The 25,905-nt window shown below is 46.2% G+C and overlaps 1 protein-coding gene across 2 annotated transcripts in view; it reads left to right on the top strand.

Moving 5' to 3' along the window:
* The window catches only part of NTRK3 (neurotrophic receptor tyrosine kinase 3), a 209,089-nt gene extending 190,920 nt beyond the window's left edge, over nucleotides 1-18,169 (top strand). The window contains exons 17-18 of one of the 2 annotated variants that reach the window (XM_032700246.1): nucleotides 14,629-14,787; nucleotides 17,680-18,169. In XM_032700246.1, coding sequence (XP_032556137.1) covers nucleotides 14,629-14,787; nucleotides 17,680-17,865 — 345 coding nt within the window. In that variant the 3' untranslated portion in view covers nucleotides 17,866-18,169. The remainder of the gene's footprint in view (nucleotides 1-14,628; nucleotides 14,788-17,679) is intronic. The other variant, XM_032700247.1, reaches the window with a different exon arrangement.
* Nucleotides 18,170-25,905: the final 7,736 nt, after the last annotated feature.

The raw sequence follows: 25,905 nt of genomic DNA, 5'->3' as shown, positions 1-25,905 counted from the left end.
TCCTCTGCTGCCATTGGAAATTCAGTTAGTTCTCCTGTGCCTCAGTTTCCCATTGTTAAAAGGTGATCCCTGCTCATCCTCACCAAGGAGATTCACATGAAAAAAAGATTGCAAGGGATGCAGTCATTGTAGTGTTGGGAAACAGGTAAGTACCTTAGGAATATGTAGGGAATCTGAGAGCTGAGACATTTGTGGTGAAGTTGCACAGAGTGAATTTTGGAAGCACTTAGTAGCTGTAAAATTCAAAGAGTGAAGCAGGCAGGATCCATGCACCCACCTCTTCTTGGTATGTTCAAGATGGGTAGAACCAGAAAGGAGAACTGCTCCACCTTCTTGTTGATGGGAAGTTGTTAAATCTGGGGATGGAGACCCACTAACCATCAGTAGGCATCTACACACCTCAACACTGTTTGCCATCAGTAGAGCACTGCATCCTCCCCACAACCTTAAAAAATCCCTTAAGAGATAAATTCATTAGGAGTGAAGAGATCTGGAAGGGATTCCCTGGATCATCAAATCTAATCCCCTGTTGCATCAATCACATCAGATTTATCCTTTTCATAATCAAGCACCACTATTAAATGTGCTCCTAAGGGAAGACAGTACCAGAATCTCATTGCTTTAAATTGGAGATGCTCCTGATTTTCAGTCTGTGCTTAGTCATGGCCCGTTTGTTAAACAGCAGGTACCTGGCACAGAAGCAAGAAATTTAACACAGTTTTCTTAAAATAACCACCCAGAAATTCTATCCACAAAAAAAAATGCTGAGTTTGCAAAAGAGTACGTGCAAGGTCAGGTAATGATAATGAGGAGCCCTGAGCTCACACTTGCCTCAGCCTTGTAGTACAGACTTCACATAATCACCTACCGTTAAGCTTGTCTGATCCAGGTGAGGTACAAGGCAAAAGTACTCACAGAACAAAGTAACTTCTTTGCTGTTCTTCGCCATCATAATCATTGTGTAACCCTCTATTTTTTTTTTTGCCAGGTATAACTAACTAAATGTTTATAACTAACTAAATGTTTATAACTAAGCTAAACATTTAAGTATTTTTTCTTTTGCTGGCAGGCTTTTCCATGCCATTTATATTTTCACTGTACAAGCTGTTACCTGCACAGCATTCTTGAGAAGTCACTGAGTTCATAGGATCATAGAATGGTTTGGTTTGGAAGGGACATTAAAGACCATCCAGTCCAACCCCCCTGCTGTGGGCAGGGACACCTTCCACTAGACTAGGTTGCTCAAAGCCTCATCCAACCTGGTCTTGAACAATTCCAAGGGTAGAGTTGCATTGCCCCATTTTACAGATTAGGAAAGAAATTCCAGTGCCATCAGCCATACAAACCCATGGAGCTGCAAGGGCAACTTCCCCCCTCCAAAATGCCCCTGGCTTTATCCAGTGCAATCTGATTCACTCCAAACCATGCAATTGCTGGTGCAGCAGTCTGCCTTGTGGCACACAGTGTACAATGCATGTCATGGAAATGATGGCATGCTCTAGACCCATGACTTATCCAGTTAGTTAATCAGAGCGCACAGTAAATGGGCAGAGGGGGGAAGCTGGTGAGGGCAGGCTGAGGCACAAAACCTCAGTGTTACCCATTAGATGTGACCCAGCCTAGTTGTGACCCAATGGCACATGGAGATGGGGCCACTGCTGCACAGCATGGCCAGAGTGACTAAGGAGAAGGCCTCATTTGCCAAACCCAGGTTTGGAACTAGGACACTGCAATACCATGTTTGCTTATTTAACTTGGCAGGTGTTCAAGTGAAACAGGCACAGAGGGGAGGTGTCAGAGCTGATCTCGGTACCCGTGTGTGGGATTTTGACTTTCTATTTCAGTGCTCCTGTTTAGGAAAGAAATGCATGCAAACCCACCCCCCTCTCCTTTTTTTTTTTTTGTTTTAAAGCACTATTTAAATGTCATGAGAATGATACAGTGCCCACCTTAATGTGCCTAACAAATTAAAATATTTTATTAGCCTATAATCTGAAAATCATTACTGTGCTTACTAAAAAAAACTGAAGGTCTTCAGAGGGAATGATGTCAGTGTGTCTAAAATGTATGCAAATATATTCCATTGCCACAAAGGTACCAGGGGTCAGACAGGCAGCCCCCAGCCCTAGGGCAACAGGCTGTTAGTGTGGGAGGGAATGAAATGCATCTCACAGTGGGGAGGGAGAAAATGGATATCTTGGCTGATTTTCCTGGAGTTTTGCAGGGTGAATGCCTGGGGCTGTGCCTGTCTGGTTGGGATGGTTTCAGAGGAAAACCTTTGTTGCTGCTGCTCCCACGCACATCCCTTGCAGTGAGGGTAAGGAAGCACTCCAGACGGCTCATCCCAGTCATGGAAGAGCTGCTCGGAACCTCTGGCCCTATTCTGCTTGCACAGACAGCACGGGGGCCTGTTCCCCTCGGGTACACACGTGCCTCTGGTGCGACTCTCCTGTGGATGACTCTGGATGTGTCCCTCCACATGACTGATTCCTAACGCAGGACAGGCAGAGACATCTGCATCCAGCTCTAAGAAAGTGGCCCAAAGCCACTGCCCCAGTGGCAGTGCTGGTTATTCCTCACTGCCCTTGGCAAGTGTCAAATGGTTCAAGGATTAATGACCATTTAACCGGCTGTATATCCATCTCTGCAGAAGGCTTCAGTGGAAAAGACAGGAGTACTGGGATCATTTACCCCAGTATTACACAGCAGATTACCCTGTGCTTACGAGGTCACCAGTTACCGTGTAATTAGACCTCCAAGCAGGGAAGTCCACGATAGGTTTCCAAACCACTCGTCTTCCCTGCATCAGAGAAACAGAGGGATGGCAGCAAAGTGCAGGCTGAAGCCTCATTAGGTGCATTTAAAGCTGTTAAATAGTTTAAAATTCAAGCTGGGGGAGGTGCAATTAGAGGGCAGCAAGGCCACCTGTACCTGTCAGAGAGAGGGAGGGGAAAAAAAAACAGAGCAGTTTGTCTAGGAAATGCGGGAAAGCCAAAACAGAAAAGAGGGCTGTGAGGGAGCTCCCTGTGCCAAGTGGCTGAACAGCAGCAGCAGCAGCTGCTGCTCTTCGAGTTTCAGTAGGATCAGCTTTGCCAATGGTGGAGGGCTCTGCTGAGCCACAGACCTTGCCCTGTGGGATGGTATCCAGGGAGCCATTGAGGATGATGCAGAGGGGATGTCCTGTGGGTCAGGACAATGGGTGGGCAACAGGACACCCTCCCCATGCCTGCTGCCTCTTGCTCCAGATTGCTTTCCTCCATTTCTCACACGCACCCAAATCAAACACCTACTCACAGAGCGTTTGGAAGAATGACAAATGCCTTTGATTATCAAGCACAAATTCCAGTGGCAGCTCATTGCACCTCTCGTGTGGCTAATAAAGCACCGAGCCCGTTCTGATCAATATACAGCAAGTAGCTCTGTAAAGTGAGATTGTGCCTGCCCCAGGCCACGTTGCATTTTGTCTTTATAAACCATGTCCTCTTCGAACCAAGCAGAGGTTGGTTGGTCTCTTGTGGGGTGGCAGCTCCCTAGAAAATGTGGTTTTCAGTGTGCCAGTGAAACAAATGATGTTCTGAAGCCCTCCAGGTGAAGGACCCAAGCCAAAGAGTGAAGTGTGTACCTCTACAGCAATCATTATTTTAAATACCCTTTTTTGACGCAGTCACATGTACCCAACTCAGCCCCACAACCTCTGTAGAGGTGTGGCAGAAACAAAGACAGTGTAAAGCCATTGATTACTGAGGACAGAAAGAACTGTATGTAAATACTTTGTCTAAAGAATGACCAGAGTGGGGAGATGTGCTACCTGATTGCAAATATTTACAAAGTAGTGAGCTTGAAGGTTAGAAAATGTTGAGAGAAGTATATAAAAGTTAGCACAGGGATAATGCAGTGAGGATGAGAGTGGGGAAAATCAGTGTGGCAAGCAAGAAATTTCCATCGTGTAGGCAAGATTTGCTTGTGATTTCCTGAGGGAGGCTGTGGGTTGTTCACTGGGATATATGGATTGGCACCCATCAATACCTTAGCAAATCCTTTAGGGCCTGCTCTCACAAAGGAAGGAGGGAAGAATGAAATTTAATAGGGTTTTTTTTTCAACTCTACTCTTTGAGCTGCTAAGTGTTTCCATAGGCAGACACGCGTGTCATTGCCGGTGCCTGCTGCACACACACACCCCTAACGCTCCTGGACTAGAGCGGCTTATCCAAAGGCAGCAAAAGCAGCCAAGGCTTTAAGCCCAGCATTTGTAGTCACGTTTATCCTTGAAGTAAATGCTCCAGCAATGACATAATTGAGGACTGTCCTGTCTGCTCAGCATGTGTCTGCAGGGGTCATTCATTCTATCCAATACTGCAGAACATTAGAGGGTTTTTAGACTCACTTTCTCCTTCCGTCCTTCCGCTTGTGGCTAACCCTAATGGAGAGCTGGTGGCTAGAGACTCCTCTAGGAAAACTTGCCTGGTTTGGAGAGCTGACCATCTAGAAGCAGTCCTGTATTAGGGCAAAACTAGTCAGATGTGTCCTAGCAGGTACTGGATTTGTGCAGTGGTCCCAGCGGGGCTCACTGGGATGGAGTGTCTGGATGGCTGCAGGAAGGGGAGCAGAAGGCAACTAGTGATATCTGTGATGGCCACTTAGTGCTCAAGGGCTCTAATGGCATCTGAGAACCAGGTTCCTGTGTTTGTGGGTTTGCTTATTTATTTATGCTTCTGGTTAAATAAAGTAGGGAGGAAGAATTTTAACACAGTGGTTAAAATGCGTGGGACTGCAGCAGCTCTGTCCTACTCAAGGGCATCCGGGAAACTTGATAAAGAATGGAGGAAACTTCAATGCACAGAATGTCTCAGCTGGAAAAATAGAGAACAGGATGCAGAACTTGATTCCTTCAAAAATTCAAATTTAGCTTGTTTTCCAGCAGAATCCTGCAGCCAAAACCCACCCTCACCATCTGCACGTGCCACCATTTTGGCTATTGCTGGTTTTAGTTCTTCCTGTTTCCAGTGCTGCTGCTGCTCCCCCATGACAGCAGTGATCAGATGGGTGCTGTCACTGTCTTCTCCTCTGCCTGGCCTTCTTGGGCTGCTGTCACCATCTGCAGCCTCTCCTCTCCTTGCTACACCAGCTTTGGACAGGGATGCTTGAGTCAGTCGTGTGAAGAACGTATCAGTGGCAACCTCCCCGAGTTTAGGTCTGAGGAAGTTCAGCCTTGAACATCGTTATCTCCAGTGTGTCTCTACAGTGGTCTGACTCATGGGGGTGGGGGTTGTGCAGACTGGGATTTGCCTCTGCCATGAAATGCAGCTCTGCATTCAGCAGTGCCAGAGCTGGCACAGCTTTCCCACCGACACTGATGAGTTTAATCACATCATTAGTAGGTGTGACACCGCAGCCTCCAATGATGAGCTCTTTATTTTAACATGGCTTGCAGTGTGTTTCTCTGAGATGCCATCTGTGCCTGCACTGCCTTCATTAGGAGAGAAAGCCCATGTGTCTTCTGATGTTGGTCTGTATTTCAGTGATGTTTCCCTGCTCAGAAACCACTGTTCAACTAGAGAGTGAAAACTCTGAAGGAAAACATCAACACCCAAAATGCTTAAACAGGCCAAACAGACCATTAGGAAGTGCACTGTTTGGAAGAATCCTCAATTGGTCTACGTGAAACTGGCTAGAAGGAATGATCCAGTTATTTTATTCCTGAAAGATTTTCATCTTGGCAAAACGCTAAGGCCCCATCCTTTAATCTAAAGTGCTGTAAGTTTTCAGGAAAGCAAAGAACAGATTTTAATTTTTATTATACTGTCAATTTTTGTACCTCTGTACTGTGATTGCACACAGAATTCTCTGGGTTGCTTATCCAGGTTTTAGATACAAAAGCTATTAAGATTTTTGGGTGTAAATCAGAACATATAATATTCCCCCTTTAAAACTCTGCAGTAAATGTTGTAAATATAATTAACTATATACTATATATCCAGCTATATATTTCTGTAGCTTCCCTTGATCAACAAACAGGCAGCATGGTGTGCTCAGGGTGTTCCACTGCTCTTAACAAGATTCACAAATGACAAACCAGGCAGGAGCTGCCACATCACTGTCCAGCTACACATGAAGAAAAGAACTGTTCCATAGGGAGATCCATACCCTGCCCTGTATTAGTTTTCTGTCTGTATCCTGCCAGGCCAATGCTCAGTGAATTTGACATTAACAAGAAATAGATTTCCAAACAATCTAGTCTAATGAATTTTGAATATTATTATGATTAATGCCAAGGGAGTTGAACTGATTATCCAATATCCAGCAGTTAAGTCATAGAGCCTTATCTAAATCTTGTGTAGTCCTCAGTCAGGAATGGCTCTGGCTGCAGTTGAAGATGGAGTGTTGTTGGTTACCCAGAGGGGAGTCACTGGCAGGACAGAGAGAGACATGATGGAAAGGGAGATTATGAGATACCCATCTGAAAGCATTTTAGCATGGAGTCATCACACATGCAAGTTATTGCTCCTATTTCCTAAGCTGCATTTCTCAGGCCATTTTGAGACTTTGCCTTTATATCACTAGGTTAAGATTTGTTGGGCAAATCTTTTCCTTATTTTCTAAAGCCAGAAACTGAGTTGATTTTTATTCCCTGCATCTCCAAAAGAACAGAATCCTAATGGACACGTTTCTTGCACATGATGGTTTAACTTAGCTTCTATCTGATTAACTTTTGAGCTATTAAACATTTCTTGTAGTAATACCAGCAAAATAATAATGCAGATCAGTCATGGACAGATTCTGTTGGCACAAGCAGTCTTTGCACACTTCAGATTGCCTTTGAATCTGGAACCAGCCAAGAGCTGTGCTGTCTCATGGGTATTGAACCTCTCTGAGCAGGCCTGTCCTAAAAAAGTGTGCTGTGGTGCAAGGGTCTCCAGCCTGGTGGAGACAAATTGGTAAATTTATAAGGTGCCTGACAAACTGCCTGAAGGCTGTAGTTTGAATAGATTTAATGGCATTCCCAGCCTCTGCTGTTGTCTTGGCAGTGACCAGGAGAAAGGCAGCTTTTGATCAGCCCAGATGTGTGCCCATGTTGTGGCTGTGATGCAGGAGACTGCAAAGGCCACGATCTGCATGCACCACCTGCACGCCTCCCCGGTGCCAACTGGGCAAACCCACCAGAGAATCCTTCCCCAGTGCTACAACTTTCCTCCTCTCTCTGATATCCTCCTGTGAGGTCTTGTTGTTCTGGGCCACAAGAATCTTTCAGTGGATCCAGGGGATCAGGGGGCTGGTCACCTCTTCTTCAGCTAGAAAGGCTCTAGCAGCAACCTTTAAGACAAGGGCTTAGGACCTACTAGGAGCTGATGGTGGCCTTGATGACCTCTTTGTGAGATGCTTTGCAAACTACAGCTGCTCTGCTCCCACATCCCCCCAGCTGAATGAGGCATGGATGAGGTTTTTCATAGTTTATGTCCTGGTGTTGAAGATCATGGCTTCTGGAGTTTTTATTTAGATGAACACATGAAACTGGCCATTCCCCTGCAGGCTGGTTGTGCAGCTGTTCCCAAGCAGTGGGTGCAGCTGCTTTGAGTTTGTGGGAAGAAAAGGCGAAGGGTGAGCTGTGGTAAGGTGTACCCCAAACAGATTATTGGCAAATATAATTAAAAATGTATGTGTGATTACTCCTTTGTTTCCCTTTTCTTAACCATCCTCTGCATTACCTCTGGCATTTTTAGGCAGTAGATAATATAACTGAGAAGACTCTTGGGCACAGGCAACTCTTAGAGCAATAGTGATTTATCTCAGACCACTTTGAGACAGCAGAATTTACCTCTAGCTACAGCCACCCCTCCATGTCTGCCCCCTCATTTGCATAAGTAATTGTCAGCTTGTTAATGGCTCATTAGGAATGCTGAAAACCGTGGGATTAAAACAGGCTCAGTGGAGCCGAGATGGGGGGGGGGGGAAGGCCACTGTCCCTGCTTGCAAATTACACTGCTTGATTCAACATGATTCAGAATTACAGGTAATAAAGCAACTAGATTGTTAAATGAAGTAAGGAAAAACAATGTCAATGGCAGACTTTATTTTTAGAATCATGTTTAAACACAGTATGTGCATCTAGGGGGAACAAACAGTCCCTTGCCAAACAGTCCTACTGACAGCGGGAAGCTCTCACCCCTTTCTCAGTTTCACATTAACACTTCCTGGTCAGTCTTTCTTCTTCCTGAGCAAGTCCACATAGCTCCTTACATCACCTCATGGCAGGAACGTTTAGTTCCTTTCCCCATTCTCTCTCTGGGTAAATCAAACCCACTCCCTTCTGCCAGCAGGAAACCAGCATCTCCCCTTCTTTGGACAAGGCTGGGACACCTGGCGAGTAGGAGAAACAGCTCCAGGTTGCTTCATTCATTCTGTAAGTCTCCAAAATCCATTGAAATTTGCTGAGATGTCTTCAGTCACTGGCATGCAGGGATGCAGCCAGCCTTATGCTGTGGCACTGCCACTGCAGTGGAGGAGATGGTTGGTGTAGCCAGTGAGAATTGGGAGAAGATCATGTCTGTCATTCCCAGAGAGTGGGGCATGGTGAGGACACAGCTTATTTTCAGATAAGTTGAAAAGTTTGATGGAAGCTTTTTTTTGTTTGATGACTGTGTTTAAGCTCACATTCAGCACTGGCTATGACAGCAGCCACCGCAAAGGCACGGGAGGTGAAGGCAAGGACAGGGCTATGATGGCTTTTGAATCACTCAGAAGAGGCTCACCCTGCGGCTGGTATGGCCATAAAGCATGATGCCTTTCAGACAGGAGAACACCTTGGGGATTTTTGGAGGCCAGAGTAATTCTGGCAATGGTGCAGTCTCAGATATAGCAAGCACCATTCTTTCTGGATAAGCTGAAAGGAAATTACAGATAAAGCACTTGGGAATCATATCCAGTCACAACTTGCAGTTAAATTCAGCTACCTCTGATCTAAACTACTTGGATACTTGAGAGCCTAGTAAGGTGACAGTTAAAACTAGGAAGTGCTGGACAGCTAAGAGTCAGCAAAGCTCAGCTCTGTCTGGCATGTCAGAGTTGGTCCCTCTGCTTTGCAAAAGGTGCGCAGGAATCTGTCAGGACTCACAGATACAAAATACTGGCACATCTGATAGGGAAACATTTCTCAGTGCTGCTGGATCTGGGCTGAAGGCAGGGAAGGAGTGTTTCCTCCTGGATCCCCAGCCATGAGCATGTGCTGCCCTTTACATCGCCCCTGAGAAGCCACCTTCTTGTGCTCCAGCCTGAACTGACAAGCATTGACTCACAAAAGCACGATCTACAGCAGTTTTGTTTGTTGTTTGTTCTTCTCTAGGAGCTCAACTTAGACAAACAGAGGAGCTTTTCCCGCTTCTTGCTTTCATTGCTTTTTTTTTTGCCCTTGCGTCCTCTCGGGTGACCCAGCCACCTGTGGCTCTTATTCATACAAAGCTGTCCAGAAGTGCTGAATTACAGCACATCCTGCCCACAGCAGGAATCAGTGTGTCCTGATGGGAACATACATCTGGCTGCTGGGGGAAGGCTCAGGGCTGAGTATATTCCAGGGATCACCCAGCTCCTAGTGCTGAGGTCTAAAGGACATATGTTCTGGTGCAGCCCAGCCTGGGATGGCAGCCAGGTCTGCAATTAAAGAAGATCCCAGGTCATCCCTACCTACAGCAGCAGGAATGGAGATGGCAATCAGAGAATGTGTGTCTTATCACTAAGTTGAGTGGATTGGATGTTGAGTGGATTTTCCTGGAGAGGAATGGTGCCAAGGTCTCCACTACTGCTGCATGATTCTGTACAAACTCAAATGTCTCCACTTCCTGCACATAAATGGGAAGTTCAAATAATGTTTTGCCATACAAATCCACCTACAGAAGTTGTTGTGGCCTTTCCGAGGCAGGAGCAGGAGCAGAGCCTCCATCAAGTATACCAGGAGCAGGAAGAAAGGTGTCAAATGACCTCGGACAGGAAATGTCGAATGACCAAGGAAAACAAAAACACTGACTTTTTTTTTTTTTAAATTTTATTTCAACATTGGGAAAAAAACTGCACAAAAAGGAAAATCAAACACAACCTGAGAGTATGCCAGAGACCAAATCCTGGTTTTAGCTGAGATCAGTGAAGGAACTTTCAGCTGTGGACATGGAGTGGATGGCTCAGTAGTTCCCCTTTAAATGCTATTTTGGGCTATAGCCCTGCCCCTGGTATAAGAACTGGGAAGGGGAAAAAGTGTCTTCCCACCAAAAGCTGCCTTTAATATGTTAGTATCTGTATTTCCACCAGTCCTAAGTTCTCATGAGGTTTTTTCAGCCCTACTCTGGTTTTGATTTCTGCTGTATCTCTGTTAGTGGCTTAAACTGCACAGTCTTTTCTGAACACTGCTGCTCTACTACCTGCTGCTGTGCTGTCAAACTCACTGGGGATAACATGTCATCTTTTCCTTTCCTAATCAGCTGGATGTCATTCAGAAAGCTGGGACAAGGAGAATTTTCCCCCCAGACACCAGCTTTCCTTGGTAGCAGACAAACCTCAAGCCTTATAATACTACTTGTACATAGCACTTATATAGCTTTACATCCTCAAAGTGCTGTACTAGCATTAAGTAATTATCTTTCTCCCTAATGGCCATTAACACTGGCCTTTCATGAACCTCCCCCAGCTCCCTGAGGTTCATATCTAATACAGCAATAAGCTGCTCAGAGGGAGTGACTGGCTGTCTTGCAAGACTATGGGCTTGGGTATGTAATGAGGCTTCAGAGCAGAGGCCAGATGCCCTGGAGTATCAGAAACATGTGGCTGTAGCCCAGGTCATGCACTTGGGAGCATCCATCAGAAAGGGGTGGAAACGAGTAGGTGATAATGTGATCTTGAAATGGAGAGAGAAGAAAACTTTGGCCGCTCAGAGGATGTGCACTGATTGCTCTATTTATTACCAGGATAGCACTGTGAACAGAAAGAGCAAAGCAGTGGCAATAGCATGTCAATGTGGGCATGGGGAGTTGATCTAGGGAGAGAAAGTTAGAGAGCTAAAAATGTCAAGCAAAGCTAGACAACCATGGCAATGGGATAAAGAGGCCAGTCTGCAGGTCTATGAAGCATTGAGATAACAGGGAGAAAGGGCAGCTTGGCAGCATCATAGGATTTTAAGAGAGGAACAGAAGAGGATTTACTTGTCTTATTTGCTTTCAAGCAAAACCTTCTTCCAGGCTGTGGAGTGTCTCCAGGGAAGATGTTGCAATGCCACTGTTTCAGAACATTTTACCCTTAAGGGCCTTTAGTAGATGAGCCGATGTGATGGGTGGGCTCCCCCATCCCTGGATCCCAGAAAAAAAGAGAAGATGGGGTGGGAAGATGACGTAGCTGTTTTAGAGAAGTCTCAAAAGTAGCATACCCCAACAAACACCAGTCCTGCATGGTCACTAATTTCTGAAACCTACCAGGCCCAGCTCTGAGAAAGCAGTGGTTTGACTAAAACAAACTTTCACCTTCTCCCTGAAGACGTGGTAATTATTCTTTCCAAAGCCAAGGACATGCCTTATAAACTGGCTTTGCAAAATAAAAAAAGAGCATCCTTTTTTTCAGCCTGATTTAATAGCATCATTTTGCTTTTATGCTTCTGGCAATGGCTGGTCCTGTAAAACAGTTATGTTGCTGTGGGAATCACAGCAAGTCTACAGTGGCAAAACACAGCTCACAGCCACTACATGTTATGCAAAGAATTTCTGTCACCTTGGACACACTCAGCTTCCTGTGGCATCAGTAGCACAATCCCTCTATGCTCAACTCTAAATCATTTTGCTACATCAGCAAATAACAGGGTATGGCTGACTGCAGACCAGGAAGACTTGACTTGGCATTCACTTGCTACACAGCTTCAGAGCAGGGCCTTTCCCTGCCTTCCTGCATCTGCTTTCTCATCTGTGAAATGGGAATTTTAATCCTAATCAGTTTGCAAGGGAAGCAGTAAAGGATAGGCAAAGGTGATTTTTTAAAATGTAATAGTCAGCCTTATGTGCTAGGCTAGACATTGGAGTGGTTTTATAGTAGAGTTTAATTGATGCCTGTTCTGCTTATAGCTAGTAAATGCAAGGCTTAACATTTGCTCTCAAAAATGTGGCTCTCTCTTTGAGAAGCAAAGGATACCTCTGCAAGGAACATCTTATCACTGAGCATAGTTGGGCCATGTTTTGGGATCCACACATTTCGGGGCATTGCTTGCTTGTTTATTTTTTTTTCCCCAATTAATTGAATTATTAATTATTAACAGATTAATTTTTAGTAAAAGCGGTCTCACATGACACACATGGCTGGGAGGAATGCTTTGGCAGTCCCTAGACTCCACTGTATGAGCTATGCCAAGGTTGTGTTGTCACATCCTTGGGAATACTGTTGACTCTCTATGTCACCTTGTTGGCAGTTCTTCACTAGGATGTGTCTATAGCAGACCAAAGACCTTTATTTTGGCTTACTAGAACTGAGATGGGACTGCTGGCTTCTCAGCAATGCTTTCAGGGCCAGATCCTCAGGTGGTGTAAATCAGGGCCCTCCCATTTGAGCAGTGCTGCTGCAACACTGTGTAAGCTGAGGACCTGTTTCATACATTCTGAACCTGTTCAAAAGGGAGCTAACTGTGCTCACTACTTTGTGCTACCTGTAATCACAAATGATCCTGCAAGGTTCAGGATATTGCAAATGGTTTGCAATACGTAAATCATCTTGAGATTGCTGGAAAACTGAGGACTTAGCACTACTTAAAGAAGAATAAAATAAGCATTAGCACAAAACAGTTTTTGCCACAATCAAGTTTGATGTATGTCCTGTTCTGCTGATAACGTTTCCTCAGAGCCCTTCACAAGAAGGGAAAGCAACTTGTAAAAGCTGGGAATGCAGGAAAGAGCTGAAATTGCAGCCAGGGTTTCAAAGGAACAAACAAAGAAAAGCATATTTCCATTTCCATTACTTCAGAACATTCTTGGGAGTTCAGAGCAGCAAGCTGAGAACACGCTAGCCCAGCCATCTCTAAATAGGAGGTGTAGAGCTGCAATGAGCTTTTTATCTTCATGCATCTGCACTTAGGAAGAAAGATCTTCCTGAGACTTTTCAAATTCCTTCTCTTTTTTGAGGAGGGTCTATTTCAGAGTCAGGAAGAAGGTTGGTCTGCAGTCCTCTGACTACAGCATTGCAAACCTGAGTCTAAATTCTGTCAAACCCCAGAGAAGTCTGAGCCCCTCTGTGCAGAAAGCCAGCTGAGCATCCTACCAGTTTCACACCCTCTTCCAACACACCTCCCTCTTGCTTCCAAACGCTGCAGTGTCTCTGTACTGACCCTTCCCCACACTAGTTCTGCTTTAATCAGTCAAAGAAACCTGTGGAAAAACTGGCAGCTCACAGGAGAGCTCTTGTTTGTACAAGAAATGTTTTCATCTGAGCGAGCACAACAATCTCATTATTTTGAATGGCCACACATATGCTGGAATCCTAGACAGCAGATACCTTCTTCCCTCACCCTTCGTGGGACCAGAGAGATTTCTGCCTGTTTGATTCAGCTGCAGTGCTACAAAGTTATTAGTACTTGCTTTTTTGGTGTCTGTAATGAGACAAGCAGCCTTCCAAGCAGCACCACGAAAGCACTTTTTCTCATCTCCTATAAAACCTCGGACACTTTACCCTCAGCAGAAATGAGTGCCTGAGACCTGCAGCCCTGCTGCTTCCAGCACCAGCTGGTTGTAGCAATTAGCTGTTTCTCCACAGATGGATCTTCTTAGCAGAAGGACAGAACAGAGAAAAACTTGTCCTGCTCAGAGACGCTTGTTTAGGAATCTCTAGTGAATCTGCAGGTAAATCCATCTACTCTAGAACTGTTTGCATGTCTCCTGCAAGCCTCCTGTACACCTGCTGGATTCATGTGCCCTGGAGAAGGGTTGAACCTTACCTGGGAAAGTGCCCTTCCCTGGCTTGGCATACCCCATTTTTATACACCCGTGGGCTCTTCCATTTCCAAACTCTCCAAAGGGGCTGGATTTCCCTCCTCCATTAAACACTGGGCATATCCCTGCCTGTTAGAGCCTGTTTTTACCAACAGGCCACCTTTTTGCAGTGCGGTCCTTCAGTCATTTACATATTCAAAGCACTCTCTGAAAAGGCCTGTAGCACAGTTTTATGAGCACAAAACCTTTCATGCAGTTAGGTGATGCACAGATGGCTGTGTAAGGGTTTTAGAGAACCTTTCTGAAGAGGGACAGACCTCACTCTGTAGTTCTGGTGGGTGCCTTGGAGCACTGAGGCCCTGCAATGCTTTGCTGGACACTTGTTTCTTCCTGTGTGCCTGGGTTCACCAGACTGTGGGGCCGGAGTATGTTCTTGGCGTTTTGCATTTGACTTCTTTACAAGGCCATTTTGGGTGGAGAAGACGTCATTTACCTTGATACCTTTCACTCCCTATCTGTCATGTTAACCAGGTGGGATTGGTGGGTAAACCTATGAGTGGTTGGGGAGGCAACAGCCAGCCCAGCTTTTTGGAACAGCTCAGGTCCTGAGTTGGTCCACATCATGTCAGGGCTGACCCCTCCCTCAGGACTCCAACCACTCAGATTTCCGTGTGCCTTTGCCCTCACCCAGGTTGGAGGACACACCATGCTGCCTATCCGCTGGATGCCTCCAGAGAGCATCATGTACAGGAAGTTCACAACAGAGAGTGACGTCTGGAGCTTCGGGGTGATCCTCTGGGAGATCTTCACTTATGGGAAGCAGCCCTGGTTCCAGCTCTCAAACACAGAGGTACAACACTGCTGAGACACCTAAGCTGAAAACTGTACTTTTCTGCCGTCTCTCCTTTCCAGGTTGTTTGCAAAGCGCTTTGTATGTGAGTGGTCCCCTCTTTGGCACTCCCACGGTGATGACATAGGATAAGTGTCATTATCTCCATTTAAGAGCTCAGGGAAAACTGAGGCGTGCAGGAATCAAAGGGCTCTGCAAAAGCCATATACTGGCCCATCCTCAGCCTCTCCCTTCTAAGTTGCTGACATACCTCTGTCATATCTGATAAACTCTCAGGGTGCTGCCAGAACTGGGCATACCGAGATTACTTCTGGGATCTAAGTTACTGTCATGCCCTGAATTTCCTCTGCTTTCTCCTTTTGTGTATGAGGCTCTTACTGCAGTCTCCAGTTTGTGAGAAATCGTTTTAAGGCTAATTGCTATATTGCATATTGCACATTTGCATGGGGCTTTTTGCCATCAGGATGTCTCTTACATGGTTTGCCCCAGTTCATTGAGGGTGAAACCCAAGGAGCTGGTTTGTCCTTCTTATTTTTTTGACTAGCAAAATTTGTAGCCCAGTAGTATGGGGATGCACTATAAAAACGTTGAGGGAAGGCTGGTTGGGATTAGCGGGGTGTCAGCGCTGAGGTTTGAGGCACATCAGCAGAAATGCGTTGGAAGATTTTTGCTCAGAATAGCAGGGGGTATTATAGAAGAGGAAAAAGATGCATTGACATAGCAGTGTGTGGGAACCTTGCACATTTTTATCCTACTGTGTATCTAATGGATTTCAGAAATTTCACCTTTTGTAATGAGAAATGTGCATTTTCTGCTTTCTGGATACAGATCCCTTAATTAAGTGAGTTGCAGAGATGGCAAATCCAAGGTGTTCCTTTACAGCTTTAATACTTGCCCATTCGTGTGCTCAATGGGGCCTGACTGTATATCCCAAAGTAGCACACGCAAACATTTTAGAGACACAAACAATGGAATCGACAGCGACAGAAGTTATTTGTCACGCTATTTAATGAGCTGCTCTTGCATTTCCCTGTGAGAGTAAATACAAACACACACAAATGAGCACATGTAGCTCCTACATGGGTGATAGGCATACTGGAATGTGACAGCTCTACTGTGCCCGTGCCTTCTGCCTCAGTTTCCTCTGCAGGACAGTAGGACTGAGAATAACCAGCCTTAAACTTGAGGGGAGGGCTGGTGAACATCTGCACAGATGTGGCTGTATTGTTTTGCTACCATCCCTGGGATAAAATGTCACCACTTCTTTCTGATTGCTGAGGGCTCCCACCCCAGACCAGAGTATCCTGGTGGGAGGGAGCCACATTAGCTCTCATCTGGCTTGTTTTTCACCATTTGTGGAGAGATGGGCAGAGCCTGTGTGGCTGCAGAGGACTGGCACCTCCACCAGCTCCTGGATGGTGTGGCATCAGAGCAAGTCTCTCTGGCAGTCCAGCTGCAGTGGTAGAGCCCCACAGAGAGGCAGATTAATGAGCCTGTGCCAAGGTCCCAGCTGCCAGGACTGGACCATGAGCAGGCACCAGGCTGGCTGAGCATTGTCACTGGGGGGTGCCAGCATTAGCAAGGCTGGGATGCCCACTGCTTCCTGTGCCATCTGCGTGGCCTCATATCCCCAGGGCATTTTCAGCAGTTATTTTCAAGGCTGGAAGAGACCCTACCTGAGCAGAGGAACAAGGCAGGGCACAACTCAGCCAGCCTATTAACTTCTGTCTGTGCCTTTCCTTTGCCCTGGACAGAAAGAGCCCACCACAGGGCTCCTGTGCATGTCCAGGATGTCTGGTCAGAAACCATAACTCACCTTCTCCCACAAGTCCTCAGCCAGCAGCTCTGTGGCAATGTAGGCTTCTCTGCATGCTGTGTCTTCCTTGCTTCCTTTCAGCAGGTCCTAATCTCTTCCTTCTGTATTTATATGCAAACAGCAAACAGATAAGTATCCCTTGAGCTCTGTGGAAGGACCATTACTGTTCATAAATGATAAATTCCAAACACCCCTTGCTGGGTGGCTTCCCTCAACACACTGCTTGGGACTGGTGTTTATCTGCAGAGTGTGGCAGGTCACTCGCAGACTGCAATGCTGGGACTCATCAACCCCAGCCAAGGAGGGCAGACGGTAATAGCAGCTCTCTGACAAATCATCCCTTCCCTTTTCATGCATCCTGTAAATAAAACACAAACAAATACTTAGGGGAGTTCTTTCCAATGGCATCCTTCTAGAAAGACTTCGATGTTATCCAAGAGCTCACATTTTTCTCATTATCAGCGCTGGCCTGACCCAAAATAGAGTGATAGCAGTGCAAATTTTTTTCTCCATCACAGATGCAATTTGATATGAAATTTTATTCTTTTAGTTGCTTTTCTATGTCAAAATGAGGCAAAGCTTCCCTTGGAGAAGTATATAGGAAAAGATGCTCTGAATTTTTCCTTGTAAAACTCTCCTGGGCTTTGCAATGGAAAGGACTCTTGGTTTTCAGGCAAGAAAAATATAATTTCAGCTGTGCAAAATATTACTTTACTTTGGGGATTTTAAGACTTTTTTCCTTCTTCATTTAGCAGGAAAAACTGACATCATAAGTTAAAATTCCATTTCATTTGTATGTGAACTCCTGTTTGAAGAGTGCATTGAGGTTGGTAGGTGTCAAATGGAGAAGGTTTTTGAGATCTGAAAAACTCCAGCCGGAGACAAACTTTTCACTGCAAAATTATAATTAACAACACACAAACAGGTGAACCTTGAGGATCTGCAGACCTCTTGGCTTCTCAGTGCTCCCATTCGCTAAATGGTACCACATCAACCAAGCAGTAGCTGGGACAGGAGATGCTCCAGAAACTGCCCAGCTGGTGTTCAATGTCTATTTTTTTCTTTTTTTTTTTTAGGTAATTGAGTGCATTACCCAAGGCCGAGTTTTGGAAAGGCCTCGAGTCTGCCCCAAGGAGGTTTATGACATCATGTTGGGCTGCTGGCAGAGAGAACCTCAGCAACGGCTCAACATCAAGGAGATCTACAAGATCCTTCATGCTCTGGGCAAGGCCACACCAATCTACCTGGACATCCTTGGCTAGCAGTGGCCACTTGTTGGAAGTCCTTGCTCCTTCCTTCCATCCTTCCTTCCCTCTCCCCCTCCCAAGTCCTTTGCCCCTCAGCTCCCAAGCAAACATCTTCATATAAACTCAAGTGCCTGCTACACATACAACACTGAAAAAAAACAAAACAAAAAAAGCAAAACAAAAAGCAAACCAACAAAAATCCCAGAGAACAACAACCTGTAAGGCAGTTTGGCTTATATATATATTTATAGATATCTCTCTATATATAACTTCCACACCAATACAAAAAGAAGCTGCTGTTACAGAAAATTGTAAGACTATAAAAAAATAAGAAACAAAAAAGGGAGAAAAAGTACTTAAAAAGATATATATAATTAAAAAAAAAAAAAGAGAGAAAGAAAGGAGAAGGTATCTTTCCCCCGAGCAATGAAGCAGTGAATTGTAACCCTGCTGTGAGTATGGTTCGGGCTGCTGGGCAGGGCTCTAGACTGGCTATGGCAGCAACGCCATCCTGGGTAGGAGCCCCAGGAAGAAAGCCTTGCCCTGGTTGTATGATATGCACTGAATGTGTGAAATCAGTCCTCCCTTTTCGTCCTTGCCTCCCTCCCTCCTTTCCAGCCCACAGGTGATGGGCACAAAGCCAGGGCAGTGCCCCTGGGTGAACTCTCTTTTACCAACCCCTTCCATCCCTTCCTCTCAGGCCCTCCCTGTCCCTCTCTGCCTTCCTGCCTTTTTCCTCCCTCCAACATTTCAGGACAATTTTTCTAATTTGCTGATTCTTAAATGTATAGACTCAAGGCTTTCGAACACACAGTCAAAGGATTGTGACACCTACGGGTAAAACACACACCGGGAACCAGCTGCCCTCCTGCAGACTGCAAGTTTGCCCGGCCCAGCTCTCCCTCTGCCCTGTGCCGGCTGCTGCCAGTGCTGGGAGAGCAACGGGACCGAGGCGGCTGCGCACGGGAGTTGGGGGGTGGTCCTGGAGGCCTGGTCCTGACTCATCCCCAACCCATTCCAGTGTCTGAGACAGGAGTGCTCTTTGCCCAGGGCATCCAGTGCATCCAGTGCATCCAGCGCAGGCGGTCACTTTGGGAGGAACAACCTCATTCCTCCCCACCCTTCGTGGTTGCTACCAGCCATGGAGTTGTTCCCCCTCCCTCAGCTGTCTGCACCAGGGCCAAATTGGTCCCTGGTGTGAACCTTTAGTGAGCAGAGTTGGATCCCTGCTCCTCTTACTAAGGCTACAGGATGCAGACAGCTGGGAACATGCCTGCAAACCAGCTGGGCATGTCTATAGGGTCAGCATATCCGAGTGCTCTTCCTCCCTATCCTCTTCCCTTCCCTGTTCCTGCCCCAAGCCTCAGTCCAAGCCTCAGGCACAAGCCAGCGGGGGACAGGGAGGGGGACAAGGCTTGTGAGATGGCTGGGAACCTACCAACACCTGCCTGCAGCTCCCTTGCCATTCTCCTCACGTCCCCATCCCCTGAAAGGATTGATGCATCTGCCTTTGAGCTGTTGTGAAATGCAGAGGCTGAAGAATAGCTCCACAGGCAGCCCCGGGAGGAGGGGGGAAGGAGGGGAAGGTGCCTTCAGGAGCAGACGGCTCAGCGGATGGCCACAGTGGCCGGCCTTGCATCTCAATGAGGAGAAAGGCCTGACAGGCAGCAACAGGGGGTGGTGGGGACAGCCAGGGAGAAACAGCAGCATCCTCCCTACTGCCCATCTCCCTGGAGCGGGAAACGATCCCGACCTGGGGAAACACTGAGTCAGACATTGCATCCTGCCTGTCCAGACTGGGCCGAGAATATAAAACCTTTCTGGGTCTTTTTTTCATGTGGCTAATGGAGGACGAGGGGGAACCTCAGCTTGGCAGCTGCTCTCAGGAGGCAGGGAGCGGGTGGCACAGGCATTGTCAAGGCAATTTTGAGAAGGCAATAACTGCCAGCACAAAAATAGCCTGCTTGGACGTGGCACTTTCCTGGAAGGGAATGCAGATGGGGAAAAGGAGACAGAGAAGGGATCTTGACTCCTTCCCCATGGCCAGAGTAGTATTCATGGCCAGGATGAAAGGGGAGATAGGTGACTCTGCTTATGTCTTGCATTGGAAAAGAAGATTTTGCATCCTTTTCTCATTATCCATGTTTCCTGGCAGTCTATAACTCTCACCCATGGCTCTTGCATGACCTGACTTATGGTTTTAGACAGAGGCAGGGGGTATTGCTACAAGGAGGATTGTGGTGACAACAGTGGCCAAGGGTTTATTCTGCGCTTGTGTAATGAGCAGTGGAAGCCTGGAGTGGAACACGATGGAAGGCAGTAACCATTTGGGAGTAAGGACATAAACTTCCTCTGCATATTAGAGAGATCTGGGCTAGTGAGACAGACTCGTGCCGATGGAGGCTGGACAGACTGCCACTAAGCAGGCACCAGCTGCTCCACAGCATGGACACCAGTGATGGTGTGGTCGTGGACAAGGGTGTGGACCGGCACATGGAGTCCGCACACAGGAGCAGTGTACCATGCCATGCCTCCACAGCAGGATCTCCCTCCTGTGGGAGAGGACATCCAGTTTTCCTCACCTGCCTACTTAGGTCCAGCTTTGAAAGTGAAAAAGATTGGTTGAAAATTTGCCTGCCCTGGCGTGGCTCCCTTTGTGTGCAGGCTGCTTTGGCTAAAAGGAATTGATATTCTGCACAGGGGAAGAACAAGCAATGGCTCTTAATTGCCCAGCATCTCCAAAAGAAAACCCTTTCCAGGGGCTGCCTGTCTCTTACTCCAAGTGGCTTCTGGCTCTTGTGGCTCCCAGGCACTGTGTCAGATTGTGCAAGGCCACAATTTTATCCACCCCTCTCTCTCGCTGTCATGCTCTCATTTCTTTTTTGGCCAATGTCACAGGCTTTTACACTATCAAATCACCTACAGACATGCTGTTTCCAGTGAATGAGATTCCCTTGTCACCATTCTGCATAGCAGCTACATCCTCCCTTCCTTCTTTCCTCCTTCCCCTGCTCCCCGGCACCATCACCTGTCCCTTCACCATCTCTCTGTACAGTCACAGCAGCGAGGTGAGCTCAGGAGCCGAGCGTGACACCGAGCCTTGGTGCTGCATGTTTAGGAATAGCTGGTCTGTGAGGGAAGTTCATGGGTCCCCAGAAGATGTGAAGTGGCTCATGGTCTGCCTGCTTTACTGCTAGCCCCATCATGTGCAGTAACTACCTTGGAAAAAGGTCCTTTTGTCAAAGTTAATTGTGAACAATTACTCAGAAGAGCTGGATAAGCTGCAGTTCTGCGGTGTGACATCTGCCCTGTTGCTGCTCTAGGCCCCTTGGCCTGTCAGTGCTGGATGGAGTTTTGTCAAGGGGAAGGAGGAGATGGTTTTGTGTTCAAAGACATGATGAAAAGTGCTGCATCCCTTTTTGGCATGACAGTTTTGGATGGGAAGAGGGAAAGCAGCTGTGCTGCATTCCTAATGAACACTCTTGAGACCTCATTTCCAGAAGCACCTTTCCTGGACCAGAAGTGGAGCTGCCCATCAGTATGGGTGAATGCTGATCTTCTCTGTAGGAGAATGGGCTCTGGGGTGGCCCCACTGTGTGTGAGGGGAGGAAGAAGAGCAGAGTTTGGGGAAACTCTCACAGAGTACCAACATCTGAGTGTTTAGAGTCAAAGAGAAATGAGTTCATGCTTCATCTCTATTTCTAGGAGAGATATTTCCCAATGCCTTGCCTCTACTAAGAGCAGAGAGCTATTCCTGCTGCCAGAGAACCTCAACAACCCCAGCTCTGGGGCAAGCCAGGCCTAATTCCCATCACATCCAGCAGACATTCCCACCACCCAGCCTCTTCCATTTACAGTTTTCTCAAGGGGCTTGTGACAGGGAGCTGGAAGGAACGCTAGTCTGAATACAGCTGAGAAGGGGCCATGGGGTCTTCCCTGTTTCAGCTGTGCCCTGCTCCCCAAAAATTAGAATTGATTGCACCAACTCAGTCACCCAAGGGTGTCATTGCAATGATGCTTTCTTGGAGGTGAAGGTGCTATTTTGGTGCATGGTACGGATGGAAATTGTGTACAAGGGCTGCAAACTGTGGGGAGTACATGTGGCTCCAGCCCCAGGGCCTCATCAGTGACCTGTCTTGTCTTCTCCAGTGATTACTTGTCCTTCCACTCCAGTCTGTCAGGTTGCAAGACAAAAGCTGAAATGTAGCGAAAGGAAGATATAAAATGATCAGTCAGACTGAAAGTCCATCCTGTCTCCTGAAAAACTTGCCCATCTGGTCTTTTTAAATGTTCCTCAATGCACGTGTTTGGGAGTGAAAAAGTCTGAGCTGCGTCATTTCAGGCCTGTCCTTGGATCTGCAGGGTGTTGAATTGCAGACAGGTGACTCTGGGAACTGTGCTGCACAGAAAAATGGGGAAACTCTGGAATGTCTTCAGAGAGGCTGCTTGCTTGGGAGACATCATTACCTTTGAGCTGTTTGCTTGTCCCGAGGAGTGGGTGGAACAAGGTGAGAAAATAAGTGAGGAAATAAAAGAGCCAAGAAAAGGGAAAGGCGGGTTTTAGAAGGCAAGTGAGTATCTTAGGTTGGGAAATCGATTTGGGGAGTGTGGTGTAGAATTTTAAGTAGCACACTGGGTACAAGCAAAACCAAATGAAAACAGCAATGTGCTGGAGCTCCAGGAAAAGTTAACTATAACACTGGACAAATACTGGTTTAAAAAGGAGGCAGAAACCAATTAAATCAAGGGACCATTTATGCAGGCAGAAAACCAAATCACTAGGGTTTTTGTTTTTCTGTTTTTGTTTGTTTATTTGTTTTTCCCTGCAAGAAAATGCAACTAAAAAAAGGTCTGAAAATCTGTGCTTTTTCAGGGGCATAGACAGAAGTATAATACTATATGAGCTGTTTCCTTTCATGTAAAAGGCTCTTATTTCCCAGAACTCAAATGTATAGGTTTCCTTGAGTTCAGCATATGGGTTCAAGAATGCAGACATGGATCATCACAACCCCCAAACCCAGAGGTAGCTCTAAACACTTGGTCAGGTGGCATTCATGTGCCACTCTGTGTGGAGACAATATTGTGTTCAGGGTGTCCATCTTAAGAAGTTTTTTTTAATCTTTATCATTTCCTCCCTCCTCAGGAAGTATCTACATCTTTTCCTGTTCTGGCCAGGATTCAGCTGAACTACTACAGCCATGGCTCATGCCCAATGTTTTTTACAGCTTGAGGTGTTCTCCGGTTGTAAGTCAATGATGAGGATAAGTAAGGGGAATAAATGAGATCCTGGCTGTGATATCATGCTGTGATAGCTCCTCTGACAGCTGGAAAGCTCTGATCATCAACAGGGTTGGCTCCTTTGCTATGGGACTCACAGGCAGAGGCATGTCTTGGCACATCCCAAAAGGCTTGTTCTCCATTCACATGCAGTGGTTTTCTGATGGATGTTGAGGTCATGGAGCCTTGTCACAGCACTGCTGTCTCCAAATGAATACCAAAAATAGAAAAAGAGAAATTTTCCCTCTCAGCACTGCATTACAGGAGAGCAGTGCTTAGTTCTAAGGTACCTTCTCCACTTCTGCACCAATGCATCTCTTCCATCAGTACCCATTTTATATTTAAGTAGGTGCTAAGTCCTAAAAATTCTTTTCCCTTTTCCCCTCTCCTTGCAAGCAGGGATATTGAGTTTCAAGCCTGAGAAAATAGGTGTTTTCAAAACATCTGTTCTGGTTGACAGTGTCATAAATGACACAGGCAGAGACGTCACTCACTGCTCTGAGAGGAATGCAGGAGCATTCCACCTCTCCTGTGCCTCTTATTCCTTTCCAGTACGCCACTGAGCCATGAAACAGCTCCCTGAGAGAAGTGATTGGACTCCTATTGCTTGAAACTTTGAAAAACTGAACTGAGGAAAGAGATAAGAGACCAAAGAGAAAGAAGGACAAAATATTCCAGCTTTCTTCAAGGGTTAAGCGAGCTGGTAGGTTGGTTTCATCTCAATGCCTTCAGTTTCTCACAGACCCAATCTGACAGCTGTTTTCAGACTAAAGGAATGACCATGAGTTCCTTCTCCCTTCTACTAGTCCCACAATTTTTGCATCTCTCCAAGGGGAAAGGAGGCACAAAAAAATCTAACCATCGCTTCCTCATACTGTCAGGAGTCCTCTATAGGAACTGATCTGCCACCCAGCACAAGTGACTGATCCCACAGCTGAAAACTGGAACAGTTGTTCTGAGGAAGAGTTTAACTGCTGAACTACTGGCTGCTTAGGACAAGGTCCCAGCAGGGAAGGACTGAAATACCTCTAAAGAAAATCAGAGCTCTGGGAGGTCCAAATGTCTTCTTGCACGTTTTTTCTTGCTCTCTGCTGGCTTCCAGCCTCTCAGTCTTTGCTGCTTGATACTCAGATAACTGAGTTTCTTCATTCACTCCCTTTACAGAGCACAGAGAGCTGGTGGAGGTGTTTGATTTTGATGTGGTAGGTGAGATAAGATTTCTCCCCCCATGCCCTCTTCTTTTTCTCCCTGCACAGCTCTTGTCCTTGCAGTTCTCAGGACTTGACTAGGAGAGTTTTTAAATGAAGTGAAAGTCTTAATGTGAGGTGAATCCCAAGACCACAAACAGTTTGGACTTCAAACAGTGAGAAAATTGGCGCCGGATGATTCCGCACACAAAGCAGAAAACTTTCATTTCCTGCAGGCAGGATGGAATTGACTGTTATATTAAGACTTCAGAAGGAGCACTGCCCCGGAGTAATTTCACTGCTGTCAGGCAGTGTTGACATCTAGATTAACCTCTGTGCTGTGAATTTTACAGCAAAGCTCATTGTAATGCATGTGGGGTATCTCCTGTAAATCCCAGCTGAAGCCCACAGTGTCCCACCCTTCTGCACAGGAGGAAGGGTCGGGGAGCAGCCACTATCATTTTTGACCCCAGCAAAGCATGACTCTAACCTCATCCAGGCCAGTTCTGCTGAAACTGATTTTCTACCATGCTAAAGTGACAGTAGCTCCAGCCTGTATTATTTTTAATTCCCCAAAGAGGTTTACATCACAAGGATAAAATTTTTGCTAGTGACAAACAGCTCCCTTCAGGTATCCACCCAGCAACACAGTCCTAATTAAAAGGCACTAGTTAACCGGTGGCAATTAGCTGCTTGCACTGATTAACACCAAGACATATAATCCCCACACACAATGGTCTGAGCAGATGTGATCTAGGACTAAATGGCAGACAAACTCCCAGCTGATGTGAGATAGTGGCATCCAATCCTATCCACCTGCCCACAGGCCACTATCAACACTGTTTACCAAACCAAAACTGCATGAATTAAAGAAGTTCACACAGTTAACTCAATGCAAGTCAGAGGACATTGCAAAAGAAGTCCCTTGGCACTTGAACTGAATACTTCTGTTGACAAGCATAGACCAGACCTCAAGTCCTTTTGTCTTTTATGTAGGAGTAGGGGGAGCAGTGAAATGTCCCAGGCAGGAGCACAACAGCTTCACTTTTATGTGAGTAGAGAAGATCCTCTCTGTGGTTATTAAGATGCATCTCTGAGATACACTTTGTGAAAAAACCACTAGCATTTAAAACAAAAAAAATTGAAGCAGAAGGGTAGGTTTCTTTCTTTGTGTCTTTTTGTCACACCTTCTTATTCTCACACTTATTTTCATACTGTCATTGCTCTGCAGGCATCTGTAGGTGGTTCTAGACAAGAGACAGGCTATCAGGTATCAAACAGATCCACTGCTAACCCTAAGGGCAAAATCTCAACAGGACTTCTAGAAACCTCTTTCAGAGCCCACCCATCCTCTCACCCACAGCTTTTCATGGTAGGCTTTGGACTGCCTAGAGGGGACATGTCTGTAGTTTCCTTTCGTCTTCAGAAGGAGTTGTGGCATTTCTGCAATCTGACCCAACAGGAAGATTCCTTCAAACTAACATTTATTACCCCCAATCATAATACAGCTGAAAAGGCTATCCAAGGTTATAGAAAAGGTCAAGCACTTACTTTGGACTGGAATTTGCTTTGGAAGAAATTTGATGGACCA

This window comes from Chiroxiphia lanceolata, chromosome 12, assembly GCF_009829145.1.
Source record: "Chiroxiphia lanceolata isolate bChiLan1 chromosome 12, bChiLan1.pri, whole genome shotgun sequence".
NCBI lineage: Eukaryota > Metazoa > Chordata > Aves > Passeriformes > Pipridae > Chiroxiphia > Chiroxiphia lanceolata.
Note: the sequence above shows the minus strand (reverse complement) of the source record. Positions and strands in the feature narration are given on the sequence as shown.